The sequence below is a fragment of the Nerophis ophidion genome, linkage group LG12 (assembly GCF_033978795.1).
Source record: "Nerophis ophidion isolate RoL-2023_Sa linkage group LG12, RoL_Noph_v1.0, whole genome shotgun sequence".
NCBI lineage: Eukaryota > Metazoa > Chordata > Actinopteri > Syngnathiformes > Syngnathidae > Nerophis > Nerophis ophidion.
Window position 1 is genome coordinate 48,643,956 of NC_084622.1, and position 17,500 is coordinate 48,661,455.

General features: G+C 38.6%; 1 protein-coding gene across 1 annotated transcript in view; it reads left to right on the forward strand.

The window, feature by feature from the left end:
* Positions 1-17,500, forward strand: part of LOC133563511 (furin-like) — a 268,307-nt gene that overhangs the window by 206,586 nt on the left and 44,221 nt on the right. Inside the window, exon 9 of the mRNA XM_061917673.1 lies at positions 7,008-7,220. Within this exon, the coding sequence (XP_061773657.1) occupies positions 7,008-7,220 (213 nt within the window). The remainder of the gene's footprint in view (positions 1-7,007; positions 7,221-17,500) is intronic.

Sequence of the window (17,500 nt, forward strand, 5' to 3'; positions counted from 1 at the left end):
GTAGGCCTTTAAGTTTATATCATTGATGTATAAACTATCAGACTGCGTAGTCAGAAGTAGTGGGTTTCAGTAGGCCTTTAAGTTGGCGGACAGACGGTCTTAAGTTTTCATGCAAAATATATTGATAAACCTGGGAATTCATTTTTCCATCGATGAAAGCAATGCATCCAGGCCCTGAGGCAACAAAGCAGCCTCAAACCATGATGCCCCCCTCTACCATATTTCACCGTTGGGATGAGGTTTTGATGTTGGTGTACTGTGCCTTTTTTCTTTCACACATAGCATTGTGTGTTCCTTCCAAACAACTCAATTTTGGCTTCATCTGGCCATCCATCCATCATCTTCCGCTTATCCGAGGTCGGGTCGCGGGGGCAGCAGCCTAAGCAGGGAAGCCCAGACTTCCCTATCTCCAGCCACTTCGTCTAGCTCTTCCCGGGGGATCCCGAGGCGTTCCCAGGCCAGCCGGGAGACATAGTCTTCCCAACGTGTCCTGGGTCTTCCCCGTGGCCTCCTACCAGCTGGACGTGCCCTAAACACATCCCTAGGGAGGCGTTCGGGTGGCATCCTGACCAGATGCCCGAACCACCTCATCAGGCTCCTCTCAATGTGGAGGAGCAGCGGCTTTACTTTGAGTTCCTCCCGGATGGCAGAGCTTCTCACCCTATCTCTAAGGGAGAGCCCCGCCACACGGCGGAGGAAACTCATTTCGACCGCTTGTACCCGTGATCTTATCCTTTCGGTCATGACCCAAAGCTCATGACCATAGGTGAGGATGGGAACGTAGATCGACCGGTAAATTGAGAGCTTTGCCTTCCGGCTCAGCTCCTTCTTCACCACAACGGATCGGTACAACGTCCGCATTACTGAAGACGCCGCACCGATCCCGGATGCCTGTCGATCTCACGATCCACTCTTCCCCCACTCGTGAACAAGACTCCTAGGTACTTGAACTCCTCCACCTGGGGCAGGGTCTCCTCCCCAACCCGGAGATGGCACTCCACCCTTTTCCGGGCGAGAACCATGGACTCGGACTTGGAGGTGCTGATTCTCATTCCGGTCGCTTCACACTCGGCTGCGAACCGATCCAGTGAGAGCTGAAGATCCCGGTCAGATGAAGCCATCAGGACTACATCATCTGCAAAAAGCAGAGACCTAATCCCGTGGCCACCAAACCGGATCCCCTCAACGCCTTGGCTGCGCCTAGAAATTCTGTCCATAAAAGTTATGAACAGAATCGGTGACAAAGGACAGCCTTGGCGGAGTCAAACCCTCACTGGAAATGTGTCCGACTTACTGCCAGCAATGCGGACCAAGCTCTGGCACTGACCATACAGGGAGCGGACTGCCACAATAAGACAGTCCGGTACCCCATACTCTCTGAGCACTCCCCACAGGACTTCCCGAGGGACACGGTCGAATGCCTTCTCCAAGTCCACAAAGCACATGTAGACTGGTTGGGCAAACTCCCATGCACCCTCAAAAACCCTGCCGAGAGTATAGAGCTGGTCCACAGTTCCACGACCAGGACGAAAACCACACTTCATCTGTCCACAGAATATTTTGCAAGTAGTGCTGTGGAACATCCAGGTGCTGTTTTGCGGTGTTTTACCATGAACTCCATTCTTGTTCAATGGTTTCCTCTGCGGTGTCTTCCCAGGAACTCCATTCTTGTTCAATGTTTTATGTGTTGTAGATTCGTCAATAATAATGTCAGCATGTGCCACAGATTTCTGCAAGTCATTAGCTGACATTCTAAGATTCTTCTTCACCTCACTGAGCTGTGCTCTCACAGTCATCTTTGCAGGTCGAGCATGCCTAGGGAGAGTCGCAACAGTGCTGAACTTTCTCCATTTGGAGACAGTCTGTCTTAAAGTTGACACATGTGTATCAAGGTTTTTTAAGATATTTTTGTAACCCTTTCCAGCTTTATGCAAGTTAACACTTCTTGAGCTCTTTTGTGCGAGGCATGGTTCACATCAGGCAATGCTTCTTGAGAACAGCGCACTTATCACAGGTGCGTGTTTTTTATAGGGCACGGTAGCATTAACCAACACATATGATCTCGTCACATTGATTAGACTCAATGTTGTCTGCGTAATGGAGAAGCCATTAGTCTAGGGGTTCCATACTTTTTACACCCTGCATTGTGAATGTTTACATGTTGTGTGCAACAAAAAGATGAAAACTTGTCATTTTTAGTGCGGTATTTTTTTTAAATTTATTTATTTATTTTTTTTCGGCAATCTTCACATAAAACAAAGAACAACAACAAGAAAAGAGAAAAAACAAAAAAAACAAAACAAAAACAAAAAAAACACTCATTTGAGCCATGATTAGGCCGAAAGGGTGTAGGTTGAAGCAACGCTTATATAAACCTACCCCATCACAACAAGAACAAGGTTCAAAATATATAAAATCTAAAACATGCTTCACTTATATTACTTTTTTTTTAAAACAATATATAAGCAACATATATGTAGCACACGTCTCATATACACAGTTTAAAATTTGTACACTTATATATATATATACACATATATATATATACATATATATATATATACATATATATATATATATACATATATACACATATATATATATATATATATACACATATATATATATATATATATATATATATATATATATATATATATATATATATATATATATATATATATATATATATATATATATATATATATATATATATTGGATACACTTTGGACTTGATTCTCAGGGTTCCGTTAGATCCACTATGGATTGGACTTTCACAGTATCATGTTAGATCCGCTCGACATCCATTGCTTGCGGTCCTCTCCAAGGTTTCTCATAGTCATCATGGTCGACGTCCCGCTGGGGTGAGTTTTTCCTTGCCCTTATGTGGGCCCTACCGAGGTTTGTGCAGCCCTTTGAGACACTAGTGATTTAGGGCTATACAAATAAACATTGATTGATTGATTGATATATATATATATATATATATCATATATATACACAACCCATTTAAATTCCATATAAAGTGGTAATATATACATTTTAATATAACCTATATGTATAATTATGAAATCATAAATTGTATCTATATACATATATATTATTGTCTTTCTAAAACAATGTTTGCTCTTCTTTCTTATATTTACTAATGATACATGATTTAAAAAGCTTTTTAAACTGGTTTATGTTGGTGCTGTGTTTTATTTCATCCTTTAAACAGTTCCATATTTTAACCCCTGCTATTGTTATACTCATTCGTTTCTGCGTTGTTCTACAATATTGGATCTTAAAAAGTAGTTCTCCTCTTAAATTATAATTCCCTTCTCTTTGTAAAAATCTTCTCTGTAACCCTGTTGGAAGTAAATCTTTACATGCTTTATAAATCATTTGGGCAGTCTTGAGTTGGATGAGATCTGGTAGTTTTAAATCAAATGTTTTTATAAATATTAGTATTTAGTTATATTAGTATTTAGTATTTAGGTATTAGTTTAAGCAGACTGTGTTTGGCTTCGATAAAGATCAAAACACATTTCACGACCAATTCATGCAGAAATCCAAGTAATCCGAAATGGTTCACATACTTGTTCTTGCAACTGTTTATGAATATGTATTTATTTATGTTTATACACATAATGTTATATACATATGCACATATGTTTGCATAGATGGAATACAAGCTCAGCAGAAACAAAGACGGCTGAGTGGAAGTCTAAAGGCAATTATCTGAGATTTTCGTCACAACATGTCAAGTGTTTTCTCAAACCAATCACATCTGTCCGGTTGGCGGCTTCCTGATAAGAGCGCTACGCTTCACATGCAGTCTAACAAACAAAACAATGAAAAATCATCTTACAATACGATCATGATATTCTGTTATTCTGTGATATTTCTACCTAAATAAATATTTTCTGGTAGATTGAAATTAAGTGCATTGTATACATATATGTATGTATACATATATGTATACATATATGTATGTATACATACATTTGTATGTATGTATATGTACTTATACATGGGTGTGTGTGTATATATATATATATATATATATATATATATATATATATATATATATATGATGAGTAGATAAAACGGCTTGAAGCAGGGACTTTTCTTTTCAAAGACGCCACATCCAAGCTGTGCAGTCCTGACAGCAGATGGCCTTGTGCACTCTTTCTTAGTCCATCGTGGCCAAAAGGGACATACTTGATCTGCAGAACTGCGGTTGTATGAGCCACAAATGGAGAAGAAAGGAGGTCATCTGTGTCTGGGAGGCAAAGGCCTAGAATGCACTACACTTTAACAAAATTCACTTTCCAAATTCTATTCCTAAGGTAAAGTTAATTAAGGTAACAACCATGACTAATCTTGATTTTTTTTGTATATATATATATATATATATATATATATATATATTATTTTTTTTTGTCCTGTCCTCTCAGGCAAATCATATAGTTGATGTAGTTTCCCATCTTGGCTGTTCAGAGAGGTGTGGGATACTTCTCTTGTTGCCTTATGTGTATTTGACTTTATTAAATGTATTTATATCATCTTTTAGTGCCGCCGGGCTGGAGCAGGAGGGGATAGAAAGAGAAAACAGAAGACAGAGGGGAAAATTGTGGGGACAAGTGAGGGATAAGACAGAGACAAAAACAACAACAGCAAACACAACAATAACAGCAACAACAAAAACAGCAGCGCAACATCAGCAAAAACAATATGTACAAATGTGATGGTAAAAGTGATAGCAAAGAAGCAGTTAGCGAAATAAATAATAATACAGAAATGACAATGAGCATTATTACAATACAAATGGAGCAATACAAATACCAAAATAAATAGTTCTATAGATAATGAACAACACCAATACTTTACCTCTATTATCATCTATACAGTTGTTCAAATGCAACAATACGTATACGTAATGATAACTAAAGACGCAAAAGAAAGCAGAAAAATGGAGGGGAAGAAAGAGAAGCCAGCTATATTAACCTTGTAAATTGTTATAGTAACAATAGGTTAAGCTTTGTCAGTGTGCCATGTGTTACCCAGTTTACCCTACGGTAACAAAGTTAATTTATGTTTGATGAAATGTGATTATGTGCATGAGTGTATGTATGTATATGTACAGTATGTGTATATGTATGTTTCTACAGTGAATGTACTGTATATGTACAGTATATATATATGTATGTACAGTGAATGTATATGTACAGGTATTTGTATATGTATGTTTGTGCAGTGAATGTATATATACAGTATGTGTATATGTATGCTTGTACAGTGTATGTACATATACAGTATGTGTATATGTATGTTTCTACAGTGAATGTACTGTATATGTACAGTATATATATATGTATGTACAGTGAATGTATATGTACAGGTATGTGTATATGTATGTTTGTGCAGTGTATGTAAGAATTTTGAGTATATAGGTATGTACTGTATTTGTGTATGTTTGTGGAAGCGTAGATACGTATGTATGTATGTACAGTGGGGCAAAAAAGTATTTAGTTAGCCACCGATTGTGCAAGTTCTCACACTCCCAATGATGACAGAGGTCTGTAATTTTCATCATAGGTACACTTCAACTGTGAGAGACAGAATGTGAAAAAAAAATCCACAAATTCACATTGTAGGAATTTTGAATAATTTATTTGTAAATTATGGTGGAAAATAAGTATTTGGTCAACCATTTAAAGCTCTCACTGATGGAAGGAGGTTTTGGCTCAAAATCTCACGATGCATGGCCCCATTCATTCTTTCCTTAACACGGATCAATCGTCCTGTCCCCTTAGCAGAAAAACAGCGCCAAAGCATGATGTTTCCACCCCCATGCTTCACAGTAGGTGTGGTGTTCTTGTGATGCAACTCAGTATTCTTCTTCCTCCAAACACCACCAGTTGAGTTGATACCAAAATGGATACATGGATGATACAGCAGAGGATTGGGAGAATGTCATGTGGTCAGATGAAACCAAAATAGAACTTTCTGGTATAAACTCAACTCGTCGTGTTTGGAGGAAGAAGAATACTGAGTTGCATCCCAAGAACACCATACCTATTGTGAAGCATGGAGGTGGAAACATCATGCTTTGGGGTTGTTTTTCTGCTAAGGGGACAGGACGATTGATCCGTGTTAAGGAAAGAATGAATGGGGCCATGTATCGTGAGATTTTGAGCCAAAACCTCCTTCCATCTGTGAGAGCTTTGAATGGTTTACAAATAAATTCTTTAAAATATCTACAATGTGAATTCCTAGATTTTTTTCACATTCTGTCTGCCACAGTTGAAGTGTACCTATGATGAAAATTACAGAACTCTGTCATCATTTTAAGTGGGAGAACTTGCACAATCGGTGGCTGACTAAATACTTTTTTGCCCCACTGTATGTATGTATGTATGAATAACTGTGTGTATGTGAGTATATGTGTATTTACAATATATTTGACTAATCTTGATTATGTTATCCTCTATAATGGACCTTTGTGTTTTGTATACCGGGGCTGTTTTTTCCTAAATGTTTAGCTATGACAAAAGAAATATAGTACGATAACTATACATGTAAATTGATTTTTAAATTACAAATATATTTTGTGAATGTGTAATCACGAGCTATAAATCACATTACAATTGTAAGCCTGTTTGTAGCAGTGCATATTTAATGGGATTAAACGGGTGTTATACTGTTAGCCTTTTTGCGGAGATGGAGACGGAACAAAACATTCTTATTGGAAGCTATTAGGTTGTCATTTATCAGGCTTGTAAATATCACGCCTTGGTAGATTTTGTAATTACATTTCTTTGTTATCTCTGTTGCAATATGTTGCCTGACATTCAAGGGGGTAATAAGGAACCTTTTACAGCTATTCTGTTTGTTAAAGACGGCAGACAACTAAAGCGTTTTAGGGGGAGGATAAACTCTGTTTTCTCTCTGTGTGTCTACCTACGAATTACAGTTGTACAGTCATTTGCAATGATGTTTGTTTCTCTTAATTACCTAAGGGACGGAGTGGACTTGGCTCCATTTTCATCTGGGCCTCAGGAAACGGTGGCAGAGAGCAGGACAACTGCAACTGTGATGGTTACACCAATAGTATTTTCACACTGTCCATCAGCAGTACGACGCAGTCCGGCAGTGTGCCGTGGTACAGTGAACCATGCGCCTCCACCCTTGCTTCTACCTTCAGCTCGGGAAACCCAGGGGAGAAACAAATAGTAAGTAAACACACACACCTTGAAAATGTATGGTCTCATGTTGGGGGGTAAAGGACTCAAGAAAGTTGTCCACAAGTGCGCGCGTACATATTTAAAATCAATACTTTTTTAGTGCGATCATACATCAGCGACATCTCTCTGCTGTCAATATAAGAGTGACTCATGTGCAAAAGACAGGAAACCAAGCTGACAAGTGCTGAGAAACCACCACATGCTGTTTTCGATCCGCTTGTCAAGAAACACGTTCTTCAGGGACAGAAACACAGATAACCATTTAATCTAACATGCCCTTTAAAGAGAGGCATGCTGCAGGCCACACAAATAAATATGCCTCTCTTGATGTTTGTCATGGTGCCTTTGCAGTTATTAGGATAAAGGTTCCTTCAAACAACCAATCCAAAAAAGTTTTTTTTTTATTTAAAATATTTACTTTGAAGCTCAATGACTTAATAGTTTAATGGTAAATGGTACCTTCAAGGTACTCAGAGCGCTTTGACAATATTTCCACATTCACACATACAGTGGGGCAAAAAAGTATTTAGTCAGCCAGCGATTGTGCAAGTTGTCCCACTTAAAATAATGACAGATGTCTGTAATTTTCATCATAGGTACACTTCATCTGCGAGAGACAGAATGTGAAAAAAAAAATCCAGGAATTCACGTTGTAGGAATTTTAAAGAATTTATTGGTAAATTATGGTGGAAAATAAGTATTTGGTCAACCATTCAAAGCTCTCACTGATGGAAGGAGGTTTTGGCTCAAAATCTCACGATACGTGGCCCCGTTCATTCTTTCCTTAACACGGATCAATCGTCCTGTCCCCTTAGCAGAAAAACAGCCCGAAAGCATGATCTTTCCACCCCCATGCTTCACAGTAGGTTTGGTGTTCTTGGGATGCAACTCAGTATTTTTCTTCCTCCAAACACGACGAGTTGAGTTTATACCAAAAAGTTCTATTTTGGTTTCATCTGACCACATGACATTCTCCCAATCCTCTGCTGTATCATCCATGTATCCATTTTGCTATAAACTCAACTCGTTGTGTTTGGAGGAAGAAGAATACTGAGTTGCATCCCAAGAACACCATACCTATTGTGAAGCATGGGGGTGGAAACATGATGCTTTCGGGCTGTTTTTCTGCTAAGGGGACAGGACGAGGGAACCCACGCATTCACGGGGAGGACATGCAAACTCCACACAGAAAGATCCCGAGCCCGGGATTGAAGTCTCATTCAGTAAAAAAACTGTAAAATTCCATTCAGTGTTTTAAGGTGGTCGTAACATTTTTAGAATTCAATCAAAAATTATTGTGAGTAAAAGTATATAAATGTATAATAGGGATGAAACAGTATTATAAATACAGCGGTATTTCTGTTTCAAAGTCTGCCCAATAATACGGTGATGTGTGACGGTATCAAATTAAAACTTGGCAAGTGTAGTTTCTTTGGCCTTTTATCATTAGCCAGAATCCTCTGCACAACGCCGCAACGGCAAAGTGGGGACGTGGTAAGCAGGAAGTGAAGAATGTGCATACTTGTCGAAGATAAAATAATAGTTTTTTTTGGACATTAAATCTGCCCATAACTGTTTGAGTTATGTTGCCAAAAAACAGACAAACAAGCCCAGGCCAAAACATAACCTCTTTGGCGGAGGTAAGAAAGTCTGCGTTCTGCCACGCAAAGCGCGCCACTTTCGTTTCAAGTGTTTCCAAGGCGACAGACAAACTAAAAAGCTACTTGATACATCAGTCAATCCATCCATCAATTTTTCCTACCCCTTACCTCTCTCAAAGTCCCACGGGCGCTGGAGCCTATTCTTCCCGTTCGAATGAAAGGCAGTGGACAAGTCGCCTCCTCATAAAGCGTCACACTGAAAATATGTTTGAAGCCAGCAAAGCCAAACATCAGTTTTTGATGTACTTACATTAAAAAAAGTTATATTATTAGTTTACTTTTTTGAGAATTTTTTTTTCTGACTGATATAAAAAATACCACTGTAGCGGACACTGCTTCCCATAATGTAAAAGTTCATGTGTGTGTGTGTGTGTGCGTGTATATATATACTGTATATATGTATATATATATATATATATACACTGTATATATATATATATATATATATATATATACACACACATACACCTATATATATATGTATATATATATATATATATATATATATATATATATATATACACACACATACACCTTTATATATGTATATATATATATATATACCTATTTATATATGTCGGTGTGGGAAAAATCACAAGACTACTTCATCTCTACAGAACTGTTTCATGAGGGGTTCCCTCAATCATCTCCTGATCATCAGGAGATGATATATATATATATATATATATATATATATATATATATATATATATATATATATATATATATATATATATATATATATACATATATAGTCAATGTTTCCTTGGTTTATCCGTTAAACAGTGGTCAATACCAGCGGGTTAGAGCGGAATATACATTAGATCAAGGATCCCCTGAAGAGCAGGGAAACATACATAATAATACATAATTATACATTATACATTATTCACAGCATGTCCCGGACAAAGTTTTTTTTTCTCTCAATGTGGCCCCTCTTGTAAAAATAATTCCCCAGGCCTGATGTTGAATACCTTTGACTAGCTAACAGGCGATCATGATCAGCAACTTAGTGTGTCAACACTGCAGCTGCAAAAAATAGTTAGCGCTCTTGGATCACAGTGCGGCTAAAAATAAAATGCTTATAATAACAATTTTGCTTTTACTTGGTTAATAATCAGGTCACAATATATAAATGGAGTATTGATGGCGCTTTTTAGAGGCAAAAAACCTCCCACCCACTACACTCGGACCTTGCGGAGAGAATGAGCACGTTCAGTGGAAGGCTCAGACTCCCTAAATGCAACACGGAACGACACAGGAGGTCCTTCATACCGACAGCCATCAGACTGTATAATGTATATGTTCCTTGACTGCACTTAAATGTAGAATATATGTAGAATATATTTATACTATTCATATATCATATTATATATGTATATAATATATGTTAAATATGATTTATTATTATTATTGTCTATTGTGAGAGAACTGTGGTGCTGAATTTCCCCCCAGGGATTAATAAAGTACTTTCTATTATATTCTAAAATAATTACTCTCATTAGCACAATCGCTTTTCAAATTTCAAAATAATTGCTGTTTCCTTTATAGGTATGTCCCCAAACATCTGATCTTACTTCCTGGCATTAGCTTATAACTACAGATTTAAATAAGTTTGTTTTCTAACAATTGGAAACCAAACCTTTACCAGTGATCCAGCTTCCACATTTTTCAGCCTACATCCTCCTGCCTCTGAGGCCAGCCCCTCTTCCCACAGCTCAGTTTAAGGTTTGAAGCTGTTCTGGGCAACATTCTCGGCACATCACCTGAAAAGCGTGCTCTCTTATCTGATTGTGGGAAATTGCTTCACTAGAAATATCCACTTTTTAACCGCAGTACTCGCTGCTATCTCAACTTATTGACCAGCCTTCCCTCTTGGGTGACTTGGCACATTGTACATGTTGGATGTAATGGCACTGGAAGTCGCCCATCAGAAAGGACCAAAAATGATTTTGAAGCCTTATTCAGTATGCTGGAATACGTACATTTTGTACGTTAATGTTGTCTATCTGTGTTCGCCCTGTGATGAGGTGGCGACTTGTCCAGGGTGTACGACGCCTTCCGCCCGAATGAAGCTGAGATAGGCTCCAGCACCCCCTGTGACTCCAAAAGGGGCAAGCGGTAGAAAATGGATGAATGGATGTTGTCTATCTGTATTGGCCCTGTGATGTTGAGGGACAAGTGGTAGAAAAATGGATGGATTATTGTTGTATCAGGGTTTCCCCTTCATGTAATTGATCATGGTGGCCTGTAACGGCAAAATATTTAAAAATGTATTTTTTGTTTTTTTTTACATGAAACAAATTCAAGTAATATGTATGAATGGGGGCTTCACGGTGGAAGAGGGGTTAGTGCGTCTGCCTCACAATACGAAGGTCCTGCAGTCCTGGGTTCAAATCCAGCCTCGGGATCTTCCTGTGTGGAGTTTGCATGTTCTCCCCGTGAATGCGTGGGTTCCCTCCGGGTGCTCCGGCTTCCTCCCACTTCCAAAGACATGCACCTGGGGATAGGTTGATTGGCAACACTAAATTGGCCCTAGTGTGTGAATGTAGTCTGTCTATTCCAGTACTCTGGAATACCCTCCCGGTAAAAGTTCGAGATGCCACCTCAGTAGAAGCATTTAAGTCTCACCTTAAAACTCATTTGTATACTCTAGCCTTTAAATAGACTCCCTTTTTAGACCAGTTGATCTGCCGTTTCTTTTCTTTTTCTTCTATGTCCCACTCTCCCTTGTGGAGGGGGTCCGGTCCGATCCGGTGGCCATGTACTGCTCGCCTGTGTATCGGCTGGGGACATCTCTGCGCTGCTGATCCGCCTCCGCTTGGGATGGTTTCCTGATGGCTCCGCTGTGAACGGGACTCTCGCTGCTGTGTTGGATCCGCTTTGGACTGGACTCTCGCGACTGTGTTGGATCCATTGTGGATTGAACTTTCACAGTATCATGTTAGACCCGCTCGACATCCATTGCTTTCCTCCTCTCCAAGGTTCTCATAGTCATCATTGTCACCGACGTCCCACTGGGTCATTATTGTCACCGATGTCCCACTGGGTGTGAGTTTTCCTTGCCCTTATGTGGGCCTACCGAGGATGTCGTAGTGGTTTGTGCAGCCCTTTGAGACACTAGTGATTTAGGGCTATATAAGTAAACATTGATTGATTGATTGATCTGTGTTGGCCCTGCGATGAGGTGGCGACTTGTCCAGGGTGTACCCCGCCTTCCGCCCAATTGTAGCTGAGATAGGCGCCAGCGCCCCCCGCAACCCCAAAAGGGAATAAGCGGTAGAAAATGGATGTATGAATGGATGTACGCACGAGAAAAAATAAATAAATAAAATTATTAAATCAACATAAAAAACACAATATATACGTTATATATCAAGATAGATCAATACAGTCCGCATGGATACAGTCCGTTTGTATTTCTTTATGAAAAACAAACAAAAAAACATACCCCCCCGGTCCGTGGGACAAATCTTTTAAGCGTTGACCGGTCCGCAGCTGTAAAAAAGTTGGGGACCACTGGCCTACACTGTAGGCTGTATATATCTGTAAGCCCCACAGGGTATCCGCGGGGTCTTAAAAAGTCTAAAAATTTGAATTTATGGCCATAAAATGTGTAAAATTCTCCTAAAATCTCATAAAAGGTCTTAAATACGATTTTGAAAGGGCTTAAAAATCTATTGACGTTACTTTTATTTAAAACATGCATAAACTTCAGTCTCACTTTGAAATGTTTCGATTTTTGAGGACACTATAACGTAACTCAGGGGTCACCAACACGGTGCCCGCGGGCACCAGGTAGCCCGTATGGACCAGATGAGTCGCCCGCTGGCCTGTTCTAAAAATAGCTCAAATAGCAGCACTTACCAGTGAGCTGCCTCTATTTTTAAAATTGTATTTATTTACTAGCAAGCTGGTCTCGCTTTGCTCGATATTTTTAATTCTAAGAGAGACAAAACTCAAATAGAATTTGAAACTCCAAGAAAATATTTTAAAGACTTGGTCTTCACTTGTTTAAATAAATTTATTTTTTTACTTTGAGTCCTATAATTTTCAGAAAGACAATTTTAAAGAAAAAATGATTTTAGGATTTTTAAACACATATACCATATACCTTTTTACCTTTTAAATTCCTTCCTCTTCTTTCCTGACAATTTAAATCAATGTTCAAGTATTAATTTTTTAATTATTATTGTAAAGAATAATAGATACATGTTAGTTTAATTCTTCATTTTAGCTTCTGTTTATTTGACGAAGAATATTTGTGAAATATTTCTTCAAACTTATTATGATTAAAATAAAAAAATATATCCTGGCAAATCTAGAAAATCTGTAGAATCAATTTTAAATCCTATTTCAAAGTCTTTTAGATTTCTTTTAAGATTATTGTTCTGGAAAATTTAGAAGAAATAATGATTTGTCTTTGTTAGAAGTATAGCTTGGTCCAATTTGTTATATATTCTAACAAAGTGCGGCTTGGATTTTAACCTATTTAAAACATGTCATCAAAATTCTAAAAATTAATCTTTATCAGGAAAAATTTGTAATGATGTTCCATACATTCTTTTTTTTATTTTTTCAAAAAGATTCAATTAGCTAGTTTTTCTCTTCATTTTTTTGGTTGAATTTTGAATTTTAGAGAGTCAAAATTGAAGATAAACTATGTTTCAAAATTTAATTTGAATTTTTTTTCGCTTTTTCTCTTCTTTTAAACCGTTCAATCATGTGTTTTTTTCATCATTTATTCTCTACAAAAAACCTTCTGTAAAAGGAAAAAAAATGTACGACGGAATGACAGACAGAAATACCCATTTTTTTTATATATGTAGATTTATTTATTAAAGGTAAACTGAGCAAATTGGCTATTTCTGGCAATTTATTTAAGTGTGTATCAAACTGGTAGCCCTTCGCATTAATCAGTACCCAAGAAGTAGCTCTTCGTTTCAAAAAGGTTGGTGACCCCTGCTGTAGGCCTTACAGGGTATCCGCGGGTCTTAAAAAAGTCTAAAAATTAGAATTTAAGGCCATAAAATGTGTAAAATTCTCCTAAAATCTCATAAAAGTTCTTCAATATAATTTTGAAAGGGCTTAAAAATCTATTGAAGTTACTTTTATTCAAAACATGCATTAACTTCAGTCTCCCTTTGAAATGTTTCGATTTTTGAGGACACTATATCGTAACTACACAGCGGAACTAACTCACTTTATCGAACGCCACCAGCTATTGCTGTGTTGACAGCTTAGTTAGCATAGCAGCGGAGAAAACTTAATGAAAGCCCACAGCAAAGCCAAATTACTTGCATAAGATAGGTAAGTAAAGGTTCAACGATTTGTGTCTCCTGCACGATCAATTTAATGCATGGTTGAAGCCGGTTGATGGAAACGTATAAAGTGTTTAGTACCCAGATGTGCAGCCATTGAGGAGGGAAGCGTTTGTACACATGGCGATGAAAGTGAATGGAATGATAATGTAAAAGTAAAAAACGCTAGAAAAAATACACGTTTTAAAAGATGCTGAAACGCCACAAACACTTGCACAACTTTACAAAGATAAAAATACCCCCCGCAAAGGGTGTTATGTGGGTTAAGTGGCGCCAATTGCCGAAGGAGAGCAATACGAAATGTTAAGTAGTGAAATCATACAATTACATACAGCACACGCTCATTTATCTGTGGTAGTAGTGTACTCAGCAGTAAAACTATATAATAAAAAAAAAAACATAATTCTTTTATATTATTTCTGTTATTTGTTCCAATAATTTCAGGTCACTTTCTCATGCCTAATCTTTTCTCCAAGTTTATACAGGAACCGACATTAAAAGCGGTTGCCTGTTTAGTGTTCATTATGGGGTGAGGAATGCAAATGGAGATTTGCCAATGTCATCTCGTCATGCCTGAGTAAAAAGTCATCCTTGTGTATTAGCAATATGTTTATTTAAAACTCGCAAAAAACAGGTAAAAATGTATGTATCCATGCACACCAGATACAAAATGAGCTGAGCACATTTGAATGTTATCCACATTATTCACATTCGAATTCAGTTTGAGGCTTGCAAGCCGTAATCGCCTTCTTTCTTTTTAGATAATCGCTCTGTCTGCACACTGTTTTCTACAACTTTGTGCAAATAAAGTAATACTGTGGGTGTTTTTATCGCTTTGCTACATTCTGACAGCGGAAAAAAACATTACCAATGTTAACCATTTAGCTTTGTCCCTTTCACAGACAATATATTGTTTTGCTTTCCTCTACCATTGGAGATGTTGATTTTACATGAAAACACCTGATATGAAGCACACTGCACCTTTTGCAAGAAAACACTTCTATGGCAAATCAAAAAATTGGCTCTTACGATGTTAGCTTATATTTTTTTAATATAGTTTCCAATGTGAAAGAGCAGTGATTGAATTCTTATACTTAAAATTAATTCTGGACCTCTGATTGTACTTTGTTGTTGTATTTTTTTGTCCGTATGGATTTGAAATGGTCTTAAAAAAGTATTTTAAAGTCTTAAATTTGACACGCTGAAAGCCTATTATTTGCGCACTCGTGACTAGTGGTGCACCGAAAATTTGGCCGCCAAAAAAGAGAAATACGCACCGAATTGTGTGGAGCAGAGGCAGAATGTCCGCGATGTGGGTGTATTTTAATATAGCTGAGATATACCCGCAGACAGCAATGTACATTAACAGAGTAGTGATGGCTTTTAAGGAGAGAAAATGCAGTTGGAGCAGCACCGCAAAACAAGTCAATCAATCAATCAATGTTTACTTATATAGCCCTAAATCACTAGTGTCTCAAAGGGCTGCACAAACAACTACGACATCCTCGGTAGGCCCACATAAGGGCAAGGAAAACTCACACCCAGTGGGACGTCGGTGACAATGATGACTATGAGAACCTTGGAGAGGAGGAAAGCAATGGATGTCGAGCGGGTCTAACATGATACTGTGAAAGTTCAATCCATAATGGATCCAACACAGTCGCGAGAGTCCAGTCCTAAGCGGATCCAACACAGCAGCGAGAGTCCCGTTCACAGCGGAGCCAGCAGGAAACCATCCCAAGCGGAGGCGGATCAGCAGCGCAGAGATGTCCCCAGCCGATACACAGGCGAGCAGTACATGGCCACCGGATCGGACCGGACTCCCTCCACAAAGGAGAGTGTGACATAGAAGAAAAAGAAAAGAAACGGCAGATCAACTGGTCTAAAAAGGGAGTCTATTTAAAGGCTAAAGTATACAAATGAGTTTTAAGGTGAGACTTAAATGCTTCTACTGAGGTGGCATCTCGAACTGTTACCGGGAGGGCATTCCAGAGTACTGGAGCCCGAAATGAAAAAGCTCTACAGCCCGCAGACTTTTTTTGGGCTTTGGGAATCACTAATAAGCCAGAGTCCTTTGAACGCAGATTTCTTGCCGGGACATATGGTACAATACAATCGGCAAGATAGGCTGGAGCTAGACCGTGTAGTATTTTATACGTAAGTAGTAAAACCTTAAAGTCACATCTTAAGTGCACAGGAAGCCAGTGCAGGTGAGCCAGTACAGGCGTAATGTGATCAAACTTTCTTGTTCTTGTCAAAAGTCTAGCAGCCGCATTTTGTACCAACTGTAATCTTTTAATGCTAGACATGGGGAGACCCGAAAATAATACGTTACAGTAGTCGGGGCGAGACGTAACAAACGCATGGATGATGATCTCAGCGTCTTTAACGTCAGGCTCATTGCAGCTCTCGCTCTTGGTGGTGGACATCGAGCGACAGAAGTAAAGAGTCTCTAAACACCAGTACAGTCTCCAATAACACCAGAAGATGATGCTGGATTTTGTTGACAGTCATTTTTAATAAATATAAAGTCACTAAACAAAGTACGTAAGTAGCAACAATTGAAAATTTGAGCAAAACAATATTACCAAAATATGTTAATGATCATTACTATTAACACATTTTTTTTTATGTATGTATAAAATTTTTATAGCCTTTTTAAAGAAAATATATGCATCATCGCAGATAATGCATATCGTATGCCCCCACCATGTTGGCAATCCATCCATCCATTTTCTACCGCTAATCCCTTTCAAGGTTGCAGGGGGCGCTGGAGCCTATCTCAGCTACAATCAGGCGGAAGGCGGGGTACACCCTGGACAAGTCGCCACCTCATCACAGGGCCAACACAGATAGACAGACAACATTAACACTCACATTCACACACTAGGGCCAATTTAGTGTTGCCAATCAACCGATTCCCAGGTGCATGTCTTTGGAAGTGGGAGGAAGCCGGAGTACCACTTTCACACAATGTTTTTATTTTTAAAAGGCATGTCACTTGTTAAAATTGTGGTGTTTTGGGAGTGCCAAGCACAGATTAAATGGATGTATTTTCATTAGTTGCTTTAAGATACGATTATTCCGGGTTACAAACTTGGTCGTGGAACTCAATGTGCCCATAGATTGAAGTACCCCTGTATGTATTCTTCTTTGCGGAAATGCGATCGCCGTCATCTTCTCGTCCACTTTTTCTGCCATGCTGTCGGTTTGATTGAATCACCTGTCATGCGACACGCAGAGCGCTCAATCACGAGACCCGCCCCCACTTCGCCCTTGTCACGTG